This window comes from Bos grunniens, chromosome 19 (genome assembly GCF_055505025.1).
Source record: "Bos grunniens cultivar Pamir isolate PY7600 chromosome 19, Bosgru_T2T1.0, whole genome shotgun sequence".
Lineage (NCBI taxonomy): Eukaryota > Metazoa > Chordata > Mammalia > Artiodactyla > Bovidae > Bos > Bos grunniens.
The window spans coordinates 52,809,723-52,825,028 of record NC_141183.1 but is presented as its reverse complement, the minus strand read 5'-3'; the positions used below and the strand labels follow the sequence as shown (position 1 = coordinate 52,825,028).

The 15,306-nt window shown below is 41.4% G+C and overlaps 2 protein-coding genes across 8 annotated transcripts in view; one reads left to right on the top strand and one right to left on the bottom strand.

Annotated features, from left to right (window-relative positions):
- Window positions 1-35: 35 nt before the first annotated feature.
- Window positions 36-8,718, bottom strand: PTRH2 (peptidyl-tRNA hydrolase 2). 3 transcript variants are annotated; one of them, XM_086360595.1, is made up of 2 exons: window positions 8,638-8,718; window positions 36-661 (listed from the first exon to the last, which is right to left on the bottom strand). In XM_086360595.1, exon 2 carries the CDS (start codon window positions 659-661, stop codon window positions 122-124), a length of 540 nt encoding a protein of 179 aa, XP_086216721.1. In that variant the 5' UTR covers window positions 8,638-8,718; the 3' UTR covers window positions 36-121. The 3 variants fall into 3 exon arrangements, 2 of the variants coding, with proteins under 2 accessions (XP_086216721.1, XP_086216720.1); XM_086360594.1 differs by lacking the exon at window positions 8,638-8,718 and adding an exon at window positions 4,379-4,519; XR_015148314.1 differs by lacking the exon at window positions 36-661 and adding an exon at window positions 4,379-4,551.
- Window positions 8,719-8,927: 209 nt separating this feature from the next.
- Window positions 8,928-15,306, top strand: part of VMP1 (vacuole membrane protein 1) — a 126,064-nt gene continuing 119,685 nt past the window's right edge. For 3 of the 5 annotated variants that reach the window (XM_086360582.1, XM_086360584.1, XM_086360587.1), the window contains exon 1: window positions 8,928-9,021. The gene's annotated coding sequence lies outside the window, so the exon portion shown is untranslated. Of the gene's footprint in view, window positions 9,026-15,306 lie in introns of all 5 variants that reach the window. The other 2 variants (XM_086360583.1, XM_086360585.1) reach the window with 1 other exon arrangement.

The window sequence follows — 15,306 nt, the reverse complement described above, 5'->3', positions numbered from 1 at the left end:
CACGTGAATGGAATTTCATCTCAAGAATACTTAGCTGGGGGAAGAAATTCAGCTTTTATTGTTAGAATTTGACAGTTTCAAACACGTGTGGTGGAACCACCATCATCATACAAAATTCCACCTAGTAAAGTTTTAGGTGACCGGTGACCTTGTCAATTAGGTCTGCTGGTCCTGGTCCAATTCCTAAAACAGTTCGAGAGCCTGGTGCAATCTGAGTACGTCCTGCATCTTGAATTAAACTTACAGTCAGTCCCAGCACTTTTGCATGGGTCAATAATTCAACCAGAGTTTCTTCATCAGGAGCTTTGACCACCACTTTGGGCTGGCCACAGTATTCCCACTCTTTGAGTAACTCAGGGTTTCTCCTTTGAATTTGCTTGTAGGCAGAAACAGCAGCATGAGAGCACTGGGCAGCCACCTTCCCCTTCCCCATCTTTAAGTCATTTCGAACCACAAGAATCATTTTGTACTCCCCACTCTCTCCGAGGATACTTGCTTCCGTTTCAGTGTCAGGATTTGTCTCCCTCACTGAGCTCTTGGGGAGCATCCCAAAGCGCATTCGGAGGCCCCAGCCCAGGCACACGCCACAGGCAACTCCGGCAGCCAAGCTAAGTGCACCAGGATTAGTCAAATACTCCATAACCAGGGATCTGGAGATCATCTGAAAGGAAAAGAAAGCAGTCATTATCAAGGGAGGGAAAGTTATAGTTTATCAGATACAACACCCTGACAGTATATAAGCAGCAGTACTTTAATTCATCCAGAAAAAAGGCAATATATGTTTTGGATCTTGGGCAGGTACTGTTTCTTCTCCCCTGAGTACTAGAAAAAATTCAAGAATACAAGCAAAGCAGTTTAGATCATTTTGAATCTCAATGTGAGGAGTACATCTCTCTCAGATATAACAGCTCTGCTCCTCAGTCTTTGCTAAGTCTTGTGGAGAAAGGAAATGTTCTGTTTTACCAAAATGCCTAAAGTATCTAAAAGAACCAAGAGTAACTCACTCTTTTCTGAAATATAGTGCTTATTCACTTGTGTCTTCAATAATGCAGTAGTTCTGGATGTACCAACCCCTCAGGGAAGTTCCCGGTTGTCATAGCAACGGGCCTGGAGTGAGGTGGGCTGCTGACGTCTACCGACCCTGGCACCCGACCCTGGCACGGAAAGCTGAAAGCCTCACACAAGAATACTCGTGCCCCTGGACATTACTGTAGGTGAAAACCCCAGTGTCAGCTTGCATATGAATGCAAAGTACTTTTTCCATAGTTTTAATACACACTGAATTTGCCAGTAGACAACCATCATAAAAACAAAGGAAGATGATCCTTCATCCTTTATTACTTTAGAAATTCCTATTACCCCAGCAAAGCTGTTCATGGTGTCTGAATCGTCAATAAAGTATTTACATAAGTCTACATTTGAGGCTGTTGGATTCAATGTACTTCAGTGTACAGGTATAAACAGTCATCAGTTTCTTCCAGTGGAATACATGGTATCTAAGCATTTATGAAGTACATCACGTTTGTAGAACTTACAAGTGGTGGCCTTGGTATTCTACAGTGTGTAATCTGCATGGCACAGATATCAGTCCTGAAAATTCATACTTTATCATAAATGTTTTAAAAAATCGTCATTTAAGTTAAAATTAGGATGTTAAAATTGAAATTATACTATAGGCAAAGTGTGCAATGTTATCAAATATTTTAAAGTGACGACTGTACAGGAATGTTAAACTTTATTTATTTGGCTGTTTTGGGTTTTAGTTGCATCATGTGGGATCTTGGGTTGCTACACATGGGCTTAGTTGCCCCACAGCATGTGGGGGTCTTAGTTCCTTGACCAGGGATCAAACCCACGTCCCCTGCACTGCAAGGTCGATTCTTAACCACTGGACCACCAGGGAAATACTCATTTTTGAGACGTAATTCACACACTATAAAATTCACCTTTTTAAAGTGTACCATTCAGTGCTTTTAACATATCTGCAGTATTGTGCAACCACTGCCACTATCTAATTTCGGAACACTTTCACTGCCCCCCAAAGAGACCCCTGTAACCGCGAGCAATCACTTCCCATTTCTGCTTCCCCTAGTCTCTGGTAACCACTAATCTTTGTCTTTATGGATTTACTTATTCTGGACACTCGTAAACGTCAAACCATACAAAAGGTGGCCTTGTTTCAGGGTTCTACCGTCCAGCATGTTTTCAGGGTTCATCCATGTTGTACCATGTATCACACTTCATTCCTTTTTCTCATAGTTTTGATACACACTGAATTTACCAGTAGTACAACCATCATAAAAAACAATGATCCTTCATCCTTTATTACTTAAGAAATTCCTATTACCCCAGCAAAGCTGTTCATGGTGTCTGAGTCAACAATAAAGCACTGATGTATTCAATGATGATGAATAATGTACCGTACCTACCAGCTGATTTTCTCCAGCAGTACTTAACAGCCTGAGTTTAGGTAAAAACACAGAAGGGATAACCTCATACTTCACAGAGAAAGTAGAAGCCGAAAGACTAAAACCACCTAATCACTGCCTCCAAACATATAACTAAATCTGCCGCACCGATATTCTTCCTTCATCTTCCCCTTCTATAACAGATGGCTGGATTTATCCAAGTTTGAATTCTACTAAGAGCACTGAGACACGGGGCATAGGGGAAGTTGGGGTGAGAGCAAGAATGAAATGACAGATCATGAGAAAGGTGACAGGATATCCACATGCTATTAAGAACAGGTATGATGAAGTGAGCTGGAAAGGCAGTTGGCTGAGGCTAGAGAGAGATGTCTGGGGTTTCGAGTTTGGAAACAGAACATTAAGTGATACAAAGTCCAGAGTGTAGCTATAGGAATAGGTATGTACAGTGCAGTCAAAAAGGTGTCATTAAGCACATCTGCTTTCTTAATTCTTCTATTTTTATGCCTCCTTCATCCCACAGATACTAACTGGTCTTGCTCTAGAATCTAGGGGAATAAAGGAGAAACAGTCCCTTCATGCACAGAGCTTACATCCTGGTAGTGGTTTAGAGATGACCCAATCCTAATTTTGAATTTCTTTCTTATGTTTTAAAAAAAATTCTGGTCACGCCATGTGGCATGCAGGAACCTTAGTTACCCAATCAAGGATAGAAGCTGTGCCCCCTGCAGCTGAAGCATGATGTCTTAACCACTGACTGCCAGGGAAGTCCCTCTTTCATTTTACTTTGCTGCTGCTGCTGCTAAGTCGCTTCAGTCGTGTCTGACTCTGTGCGACCCCATAGACGGCAGCCCACCAGGCTTCCCCGTCCCTGGGATTCTCCAGGCAAGAACACTGGAGTGGGTTGCCATTTCCTTCTCCAATGCGTGAAAGTGAAGTAGCTCAGTCGTGTCTGACTCTAGTGACCCCACGGACTGCAGCCTACCAGGCTCCTCTGTCCATGGGATTTTCCAGGCAAGAGTACTGGAGTGGGGTGCCATTGCCTTCTCCACATTTTACTTTAGTAAGACTTCATGTTGTCAGAACTCAAAGCTTCAGTGGTATTTTGAAGGTACTGTGTTATCTGATCCACATAACCGTAAGAGGTCAGCATTCTTTCTCTATTTGAAAATGAGGAAATGAAGGCAAAGAGAAGTTAAAAAACAAAAAACACGAATGTCTGCTGGCTTCCTTTGTGCCAGACACATGCCTTGACTGGGAGTATAGTGATGAACAACACTGGCCACCGACAGTGCCTAGGTAAGTGGAGGAGAAAACAACTGCATGTCGGGAAATGTTATGGAAAGATGTTAGGGGAGTGTATAAAGTGCTTTAGCTCAGTTTAGGAGGTCAGGGAAGGCCACCTTGAGGAAATATTTAAAATGCAACAAAGCAACAAGAAGACAGAACGAGGAAAGATCATTTCAGGCAGAAAGAACACCAAGCAGAAGAGCCAGAGGAGAGAAATACGGTGTGCAAGTGCCCTGAAAGTGGTCCAGACAGCCCGAAGACGGAAAGGGAGAGTGGCAGAGAAACACACGAGAAAGAAGGGCGGGCTACAGGTTGCAGAAGGCCTCGTAAGCCATGCTTAGCAGCTTGGAATTCTAGGGATGATGAGACACTGCTGCAGGGAAATGATTTTTGTTTTCTAAAAGGTCACCTGGGACTTCAGTATAAAGACGGAATTAGAAGCTGGCAAGAATAGATACAGGGGACTGATTAGGAGACTGCTATAATGTAATAACAGTAAATTATTTAGCAGTCACTAAATATTTGCTATCTATTAGGTATTGACACTCTACATGAACTGTCTCCTTCAGTGTTCCCAACACTGAAGTCCTTTAAGTAAATATGTAATTATTATCCCCATTTTTCAGATGTGAAAATTGGCTCACAGAGAATATGTCACTCACCCGAGTTCCAAAAGCCAGTAAGGGGTAGCCTGACTCCAGAGCCTGTGTTCTTAACACTACTCTACGTTGCCTTTCCCAGTAGTCTGGATGAGATGACAGTCAGACAGGAGTGGGGACGTGGGAAAGGAAAGCGGCTGAAGCACACCTGTATAAACTGGTGATTCACTGGAAGTCTGGTGATAAAAGAAAGGGAGAAGTTTAGAACAACACCTAGATTTGAACAAATGGAGACTGGGGGTATACTCTTTATTGATGAAAAGAGCAGGTTTGAAAGTAAAGGACACTGAAAGGTTTCAGATATATTACATCAGATTTGACCAAAAGACATCCTGGTTGAGATGTCCAGGAAAAAGAAAAAGACATGTCATTTTAGAGGTCAGAAGATAAGCGCAGGCTAGAAACGCATGTTTAAAAGAACTTAACATATTGACTGAAGGCTGATAAGCGGATAAGGTCACTGGGTCAAGTATACGAGAGAAGAAAGAACCCTGAGGAAACAGGTATTCAGGGATAAAAGGAGTGACAAAGAGGGTCGTAAGTGGCCAGGCCTTCAGCACCTAGTTTCAGTCCTCTTTCACGACTGTGCCCAAAATGGTGACAGGCTCTACTGACAGCACTTTATGGCTCTAGATGCCTTGGCAGACACACACACACACACACACACAAGAATTAAAAAATAATTCTTATCAGAACCCACATATCTCATAATGCATCTATCATTTAGTTACTATATGATGCTTACAGATCAGCAGAACTTTTTATGATAATCTAACCGCCAGACTACAAATAGAACAAATAATTATATAAAAATGCATATATACAAACTTCTATGTCAAAGAATTAGAAGGATTTTCTGCACCAATTACTAGGTTGCAAAATAACCAAATATTCCACATACCAGACTCAGGTACTATCTGGAGAAAGGCAGTACATACAGAGGAGCTACTGTGTGTTGAACAGCAAGCTAAAAACCCTTTACTTCCATTATTGTTGCTAAAATAAGACAGTAATACCAGCCTCTTTTTAAAGATGAGAAAAATAAAGATCAGAGAAGGTGCTTATCCACAGACACAAAACTATTAAGAGCAGTATAAAATATACTCATCCAAAAGGTCATGATGGAAAGTTTCTCATTCTCTCACCTTTGTTTAAAAACAGATCTATCAATGAGTCACCATAAACAGAAAGCAGAAAAAGTTCCAGAAAGAACCAATTTGTTTATTGCTTCTGTCCCTAATCTTATGAAGTCCCTAATTCCAAAATGCTGAGCTTAATGGTAACATCTCTGTTCTTTTAATCTATCAGCCTGATCAGATCATCTAACCCTTGTAAAAGGTGTTTCAGGCTGTCCCCCTTTCTGCGTATCTATTATAAACATTTATCAATAAACCCAGTGCTTGAAACGGAGGTAAACATAACTATTTTCAGCCTCATCTCTGTTGTCCCAGGCAATGATGGCATCGCAAAAGGAACACTTTCTCTAAGACCCTCCTCTTGGTGCCTTCCAGTGGCCAGATTATACCCCTCTCACCAGTGCTTGTGATTCTACTGCCTCCTGAACCACGCTCCACCCGCTAACCCTGTTCCACTGGCTACTGCCCCTTGGCCTTTTCCAACCTAAAAATCCATCCTCTTGGACCCTTAAACCACTGCCTCACTTTTCCTCTTCCCTTCATCTTGAAACTTCTTCAGTTACCTGCCCGCCTTTCCCATTCGACTGAAACTGCTAAAGAATCAAGACACTATCTAGCTGCCGCTTTTTAGGCCTCATCTTGAGTTTTCTGCACCACTCCCTGATAACTTTTCTTTAAACCCTCTTCCCTTGAATTCTTTAACACAACGTTCACCCTATTATCATCCTACCTTTCTGACACCTTTCCCCCATTATCTATAGTCTCTTTCTGTTTGCCGCTGAGGTATGTATTAGCCAAGCTTACACATTTCGCCCTCTTTTCAGTCTCTACCTATGTTGTCCTATATAGCAACTATAAGCCAAATGCAGGTATTTAAACTTAATTAAAACTAAATAAAAATTCAGTTTTTAAGTTACGTATGGCCACATTTCAAATGCTCAGTAGCTCAACAACTTAGAAGTAGCGAGGGAGCTTCCCTGATGGTCCATGGACCACAAGCATGTAGACCCCAGACCAGCTGGACCTGAAGGCTGATGATGCAGACTCGCACTTAACCTTACCACCCACCCATCAGAAGAATGTCCATGAGCTGGTCATGCCCTCTTTGAACAATTACTATGAAACATCTATCTTCCCCAAGTGGGGACACATGGTTTTGAGGGCCTGCTGTGGCCCCCCCTCCCTGGCAAAGCAATAAAGCTATTCTTTTCTACTTAAAAAGAGTCCACCTTTCAATGTAGGGGACACGGGTTTGATCCCTGGTCAGGGAACGAAGATCCCACATACAGCTAAACCATTTTTTTAAGTGGCTAAGCTCCACTCTGAGTTAGTGAGATATTGAACATTTCCATGACCGCAGAAAGTTCTATTGGATAGGGCTGGTTTATATATCTTCTTTCCATTCAATCAATCAATATTTTCTGAGAGCCTATTGTGCACAGTTTTGGACCCTGGAGACAGAGCTCTGAACGAAACAAAATCCTGCTCTTCATGGAGCTAACATTCTAGTAGGAGGAGATACACAATAAATAAATAGTTTGTAAAATGAACAATCTCACTTATTCCTGAAACAACAGATGCTGAGAATTCCTACAGCCTCTCTTGGGCTCCACACTTGAACTTCCAGTTTCTGCTAGACTTTACCACATAGATGTCTATAAAGTGGTCTAGACTATGTCCTATATTGAACTCAGTATTTTTCCTTCCCTCTCAAACTTCCTGTAATCTTTCCATATTCATTTCGTCCTAGTACATCTGCCATTATAATTAATTGTACTTATAAAGCACAAATCTGATTTGTAATTTCTCTGTAATCTGTAATTCCTCTGCTCAAAAATCACTGGATAAGCATCTAAGGAATAAGGAAACCGAGTCCTCCTAAAACTGAGTCCCCTTATCAAGTTTATGATTAATCTATCCAAAACTTTATTTTCTCTCTTGTCCACTGTGACCTCAATCCTGCGTAACTGACACTAATCAACCAGAGCTGATGACTAAAACTGCTGTTGTCAATACACTGTCAATATAGTAAAATTGCAGGTATCACATACAACTCAGGTTGTTTCTCCCGGGCAAGACGAGTTAACAGACCCTCATACCATGGACCACCTGGCCAGAGAAGAATGATAAACCAGAGACATCCTGATTCCTGAAACTATAATTATGAAAAAAATCACAGAGTTCAATAGAAATCAACAAAACACTGTAAAGCAATTATCCTCCAATTAAAAAAAAGTCACAGAAATGTTATAAAATGATTAGTTCCAGCCTCTTTGTTCTTCCCCTTAAAAAAAAAACAAAACCCTAACTAAGCACCCAATTGGAGTGGATTTGAGGTTTGTCTCCCAGTCCCTTGCTTAGAGCCCTGCAATAAACGCTGTGCTTTTCTTCACCACAACCCAGTGTCAACAGACTGGTTTTCGTTACGTGTTGCACAAGTGGACTCAAGTTCGGTGGAGTGACAGTAAAATATAAATCCCTCAGCAGAAATTCAAAGAATACACAATTTGGTTTCAACCTACTTTACCCTTCTAACCTAATCTGCTACATAGTCTACTATTCAGTCACACTAAATTACCAGGTGTTTTCAAGCAGCAATCTCTCCCTGAATTACTTCTCTCCACTTAAAACACAGAAACGTCCTGGAGCAATTACACATAACATTCGCGACATTTAGTACAGTGCCTGGGGTAACATGTTCAAGGATTATAGACTTCTTTATGTTCGTGTGACACAGCGGGGCAACTTTTCCATCATATTCTTAGAAGTCTTTTCTTTCCTCGTAGCACTGGACAACTTGCTACGCTGTGGGTGTTCAATACTCAGCAGAGTGTGAGGCCTGCTCGGTATTTTCTCACACGCGGAGCGAGGGCATCGATGCTGCCCGACCGGAGCCCTTGACTGGGAACTAAAATTTTGGGTCCTTCCCCTCCCCAGCAGCTAGGTCCTTTCTTTCAAAAGACGACTGGCCAAACCGGAAGAGTGGCTCCAGGGGCTCTTGGGTGGAAGACAGTTTAGAAAGGAGATGAGAGTGGGCGGGTGATTTTTTATAGAATGAAATAGTAATAAACATTCCAACTGGAGAGTCAAGAAGAACATCCCTCTCCCTGGGAGAGACCCACCTACCTAGCGCACCTCTCCGCCGCCTCACTGGCGCCTTCGCGTTCTTCAGTTCTGGGTACCGAACACGCCGCTCTCATGCGAGTTACCTCTTCCGGGGTATCTCGACAACAAGTTCCGGATCAAGAACGGCAACGAGAACAGTCATTCTTCCTCTGGCTCCGCCCACAGGTCCCTAACCCAGACCCGAACTGAAATCCCGCGACGACCCGCTGAGGTGGCCCAAAGGAGAGGGGAACGTTTTTCTTTTGGAGGCAGTCTCCCGCGGGGGAAAACGGACCGGAAGTGACTCGAGCGAGTTCCGGTTGGCCGGAGCCCAGCAGCGGGTGTGAGAGTCGGTCGGGAGTCGCTTCCAGGATCCCGAGATCCGAGAAGCCGGAGTCAGAGCGGGTAGGTAAGCGAGCGCGGGGAACTGGGGACGGACGCCTGAGACGATCCTCAGAGCTTGACTTTTTCTGCGCCCAGACGGTGCAGATTTAGGGCACCGTGATTCGACTGCCAGCCGTGTTGTAGAGCGGTGCTGACTCTGTCTCAGTCTGACAATATCTAAATTATTTGGGACACCTCCCGGTGGTTGGCCACTGGTAAGCTGAACCCAGGCACTGAACTCCCGACCATTCCCCTCGTCGTGGTGGGCTTGGAAGCTGTCCTGAGCTTCTGTAGAATACCCCGCCCCTCTTCGTCTCTGGGAGTCTAGAACCTTAGAGTAAATGAAGAAGATCTCCCTTGCTGATGACCAAGCTGTTTCTCAGGATTTGTCAGTGGGGTTCTCGTTCTCCCAACCACTAGATCCTGCTTCTATGATCTATCCATTTCTAAACAAAATTCAGACGTGTGAATGCCTTCTAAAGTGTTGGTGGCCAAGGGAATGGGGCCTCCCTCCGTAGATCTCTGGCAGAGGATCTTCACGTTATTTCCCACTTCCATGAGGAATAGCGTTCTCTGCCTTTTCCAAATCCCTGACCGCCTGTATTTCTTTACAGTGGGGATATTTGCAATAAAACATGAAGGTTAGCTACATCTCTAGTAAACTTCCAGGAAGCCATCTGTGACCCTGTATCACACTGCTTGAGAGTTATTTGTGACCTCCAGTAAGTTTTGCACTGTTATGTTTTGTTTTCCTGAAAATTCATACCAAAAAAGCTCATAATATGTAGGCTGTGGCACTGATACCTGTCTTGACAACATAGCTCCTTTTCCTAACTTTAATGTCTTTCACCTCTCCTTTAGAGCTTGTCAAAAATTGTGTAGACAGATTGCACTGATCCTTTGAAGGAGTTTGTACAAGTATTTCTAATGTTGTAGAGAATTTAATGTTCTGACTGCTTACTCCCTGTTGTAAGCAGCCCTGATTTTAGTTGTGTATTCTTAGCATAAATGATAATAGTAAGAAACTGTTATTTACTAGGCAACATTCTGTGCATTATGGATTATGTTTTTACTGACCTTTGGAAGAGGTGGTGGGTCGCAGACATATGAGGCAAATTTATATAGGTGTGATATGACTGTACAGTAGAGATTTTTATATCATACTTCTTTGCCCATATTATTTTAAAACGGTGGAGCTTTTTTTTTCCTCTGAGGAATATATCCTACCTGATTAGCATAATTTAATTCCTGTGATTCACATTCCAGAATAACCAAATTTCTGAAATAATGACTTAATGTGCCTTTTAGCAATTTAATACCTTGTAGCTAGTTTAATCAGTTTGTTTTTATTTACATATTTTTCTTCTTTTTGAGTTAGAAAATTTTTTCACAGTTGTCTGAAATCAGGCGACAAGATTTTTGAGATGTGGAATTATATAAATTAGATGTTACCATTTTTAACAGCTGGTAAATTTGCTTTTTGACTTGAAACTGCTAAACCTGGTCTTCTATTCTTTGTGTTCAGTCCAGTTATTCAGGGATTGATTATCCAGATTTTCTCACTTTCCAACTTCTTCTTGAGTTTGGCTTGAATTACCACTTTTTAGGATTACAAAGATCATTAAACTTTAAATCAGAAGGCCTACAGTGGAGTTGGGGCTCCAACACTTCTTGAGTGTAGGTTGGCAAGTTACCTAACTTTCTAAACTGACCTGAATTGTGTTGATTAAAATGCTACTTACTTCATAGGACTGTCACAATGATTGAGTGAGATAGTAAATGTGAAATCACTATATAAATGACAATATAGTGATACTGTTATTTTACTCTGAAAGCAGGAAATATATCAGTGGAGAATACTGTTAACTTTGATCATTTCAAAATTTTATGTTTTGTATTATGAAGTATGTTTCTTCTCTGAAAATTTTATCACATACTTTTCTGAGATGATCTTTGCCCTCCTTTTGAACTCAATAAAAGCTAGCCAGGAGTAGTTGAAACTGTAATCTACTGTATTAGTCACCTTAGTTAATAAGTAGGTGACTTGAAAATGAGTTTAGTTTTGCATTTGGGAGTTTAAGTTTGATCTTTTTTGGCCATCAGGTACTGTCACTTAAGAATTTACAAGAGTAGAGGAAGTTGAACTTTTGGGTGCTTACATGTAGTTAACTAAAGCCTTACGTTATTTCACTGAAACTTACTGAAAGCAATATTTAGAATGAGATGCAACCTCTGTGAACACATAGTTGGATTCTTCTTACTTAATAGAGGTGAACATTAGGGCCCAGAAACAGTCAGTAATTGGCTTGCCTGAGGTCATATGGCTTAGGTAGTGCCAGAACCTGAACTGGAAATGAGGTCCCAAGTGTTCTTTCTTTCTGCTGAGGTTGTCTCCAGGCATCTTTATTTGGTTTGGCAATATTTCCTGGCGTGCACGAAAATGGTTTCTTATGTACTAAAGGGATCTATATATGTGAATACATTTTCTCCCCCTTTTTAGCTGATTTAGTCTTGTAAATTCTAGGAAAACAAAAACTATGCTTGGCAAGATTTGCAGTGGAGTGGCATAAAGATAGGAAAATTTTAGTTCTGTTCTTCAGAATAGTTACTCTTGAGTTCATGCTTCTCTACTATCAGATATCAAGGTGTCTTCTTTCTGGCCAGTGGAAAAGACAGAAGATCTTTGTAACACATGTCTCTAATTGAGTGAGTGTTCTTGTTAATGAGTAGGAGGAAGCTGTATTAATTTCTTTGCTCCTGATAAAAAAATTTCCCCAAGCTGTTTATAATTTCAGTGTAATTGTTTCATTCTGGGTAAAGAGCCACTGTAGAAGAGTTAATTTTTTGTCCTGTTAAGAATCTTTTTGCTTCCATTGATTTCACAAAACTTATTTAGTCTCTTAACTATAATTTAAAGAGTTGTCAGTATTCCAGAAATGAAAAAAATCTTTTCAGTAGGTCATTGTGGTGTTTTCTCTTATTCTTGAGGATCATTAATAAAACCTTGGTCTTTATAAAGATTTTCCTGGAAGGACTCTGTAAATAGTGTTAAGAGCCTAGGCTATGAATTTAGATGGCCTTTGTCCAAATTCTACATCTACAACTGGGTAACCCTTGGGCTAGTTACTTAACCTCTTGTCATCTCAGTTTCCTTTATTAGGGTTAACTTTACTTAATTAAAGTTAAGTAAAGCGTTTAGAAAAGCACTGCCAAATATTTAACCACAGTTGTTATGTCATTGTGTGGTCTACTGAGCAGTTGCTAAGAATGTTTTTCCAACCGTCTTTGGAAAGCATATCTTTGTGTTGCTGCTTACTTGATTATTGTTACCTCATTATTAATAAAGTTTCAGTAAATATCTACATGTATATATTCACATTTCATTAATATTTTACAACATATGCAGGATTCTTAACCAAATGAGTTGTTCTTGTAGGGCATTACCTCAACTTTTTTGTATTAGTAACAGTTTACATTATATGTGTGCACCATAACACAAAATTTGAGAATTGAAATTTGAGGGTTTGATGCTTAACAGTGTCTTCTTTGCATGAGAAGATCCTTTTGCAGTATCTCTTGTCATATCTGTCCATTCATCCAATCAATGAACAAACACCTTATGTCTTAAGCCTTTTACCAAATTCTGAGGAAAACAGTGGGAAACAAAAACTAATAGATACTTTAGTTGGGAACCTATAGAGAAAAAAATACAAAAATGAAAGAATAAGCACAGTGTAATAAATGTTATGAAGGACACAAGGATTTGAGAGAGAGTTAATGTGGATATGTGCTGGTTAAGACTCCAGCACGGTGCACCAAGAGTATAGTGACGTGAGATGAGGTAGGAAATATTCAGGGTCCAGATTATGTAGAGGTTTATAGGCCATGGAAATGAGTTTGGATTTGATTTTTAGGGTAATTAGCAAGTCTTTCTACAGTTTCAAGGAGGAGAGAGTATGATTTATAAGCAGTTTACTCTTGCTCGTATGTGAAGGATGAATTGAAGGGGGCAAGAGTAGAAATGGAGACATTGAGTCCATTGCAGTAGTCCAAGTGAGAGATGAAAATGGCCTGGATCAGAGTGGAGGCAAAAAAGTGGAGAGCACAGTGGGTGGACACTAAATATATATGGAGTAGGACTTGGTCTTGGATGTGAGGGGTAAGGAAGAGAGAAGAGTCAGGGATGACTGTTCTTCTGGATTTAGTAACTGGGTGGATGGTTATGCCAAGTACTGGGAGAGGAAAGGTTTGGGAAGGACCAGGTTTGTTACAAGAAGGGGAATGGGGAGGGAGAAGAAAGTACATGTTCAATTTAAGGTGATTAGGATTCATCCAAGTACTGCCATTAGGTATACAAATCTAGAGGTCAGGATGAGAAATACAAATTTCAATACAAAGGAATGCATGTAAAGAGTGATATAGTGGGTTATGAAATTGTTGGATTACAGGATGGTCATAAATTCTTTTCATCATTATATGCATACCCTTCAGCAATATGATTTTTACTTCTAGAGTCTGTTATTCCACCCCTTGTCTTTGTACTTGACTGTGTGGTTTACTCTGGGCAAAGGGACATCAGGAAGTACGACCACAAGGAGAGACTTGAAAAGCACTTGCACGTAGGGGCTGGTCTTCTCATAACATTCTGTTGGACCCGGAGCCCACCATGTGAGAAAGGGCCCAGGCTAACGTGCTGGGGTGTGGACGACCAGTTAGAGCATCCAGCTTAGACCAGCCCAGCTCAAGAGCCAAGCTAGCCCAGACCAGAACTGCCCAACCTAACTCACAGAACCATGAGAAATAGTAAATGATTTTTTTTTTTTTAAGTAAGTTTTGGAGCTCAGTTGTTTGCTACTGCTAAGTCACTTCAGTCGTGTCCGACTCTGTGCTACCCCATAGACGGCAGCCCACCAGGCTCCCCTGTCCCTGGGGTTCTCCAGGCAAGAACACTGGAGTGGGTTGCCATTTCCTTCTCCAATGCGTGAGAGTGAAAAGTGAAAGTGAAGTTGCTCAGTCGTGTCCGACCCTCAGCGACCCCTATGGACTGCAGCCCGCCAGGCTCCTCCGTCCATGGGATTTTCCAGGCAAGAGTGCTGGAGTGGGGTGCTATTGCCTTCTCCGGCTCAGTTGTTTAAGCACCTGCAAAAGTCAGTGGATGTACAATATTGTAAATCAACTATACATCAATAAAACGTTTTTTAAGATGATAATGGATGCAAATGATACCTCACTACGATCTTGGTGTTTTTGTGTGTGCGTTTGAATTTATTTACTTATTTTGGCTGTGCTGATGCTTTTTGCTGCGCATGGGCCTTCCCTAGCTGCAGGGAGCAGAGGCTTCTCTTGTTGTGGAGCACTGGCTCTCGATGAGTGGGCTTCAGTAGCTGTGGTACGGGGGCTTAGTTGCACTGCAGCATGTGGGGTCTTCCTGGACCATGCATTAAACCCTGCATTGGCAGGCAGATTCTTAACCACTGGACCACCAGAAAAGTCCCTTGGTGTATATTTTTTGATTATCAGTAAGGTCAGGTAGATCTCTGTTATGAAATACCTCTTCATGCCTTTTGCCTGTTTCAGTTTTGTGGTGTTATTTGTCTTTTTCTTAATAATTTAAAATTCTGTGTATACTCCAGCTACTAGTTCTTTTCAGTTATATGTTCCTCTGGTTTGTTGTCTCATTAAGATACTTTGTGATGAATTTTAAGTGTAATTTCAAGTTGTCCAATTTTTCAGTCTTTTTCTTTTATGGTTAGCTCTTTTGTGTGTCTCAGGAAATCCTTCCCTACCCCAAGGCAGAAAGGAATTTATGTTTTCTTCTACAAGTTTTGATTCTTGACTTTTAAATCTTCAGTCCATTTGGAATTGAATTCTGTGCATGGTTCAAAGTGGGATCCAGATTTTCTTTTCTTTTATGGATAATCAATGTGAATAGTCTCTCCTTTTCCCACTAATCTGTCTTGCCATTTCTGTCATGTAGAGTTCCAAATATACAAGAATCTTTTGGAAAATGTTTGTTTGTTTGTTTATTCATTTGTTTTTGGTTGTGCTGGCTTGTGGTTGCCGCATGGGCTTTGTCTAGGTGCGGTGAGAGGGGCTGCTCTTCACTGTGGCGGCTTCCCTTGTTGTGGAGCATGGGCTCTAGGCTCCTGGGCTTCAGTAGTTGCGGCTTCTGGGCCCTAGAGTGTAGGCCTGGTAGTTGTAGCTCATGGGCTTAGCTGCTCTTCTGGGAAATCTTCCCAGACCAGGATTGAACCCATGTCCCCTGCATTGACAGGCGGATTCTCATCTGCTCTACCACCAGGAAAG

Bases quoted from the DNA above. Each gene is read 5' to 3' on its own strand.
- PTRH2 (XM_086360595.1), bottom strand. From the start codon at position 661: ATGATCTCCAGATCCCTGGTTATGGAGTATTTGACTAATCCTGGTGCA.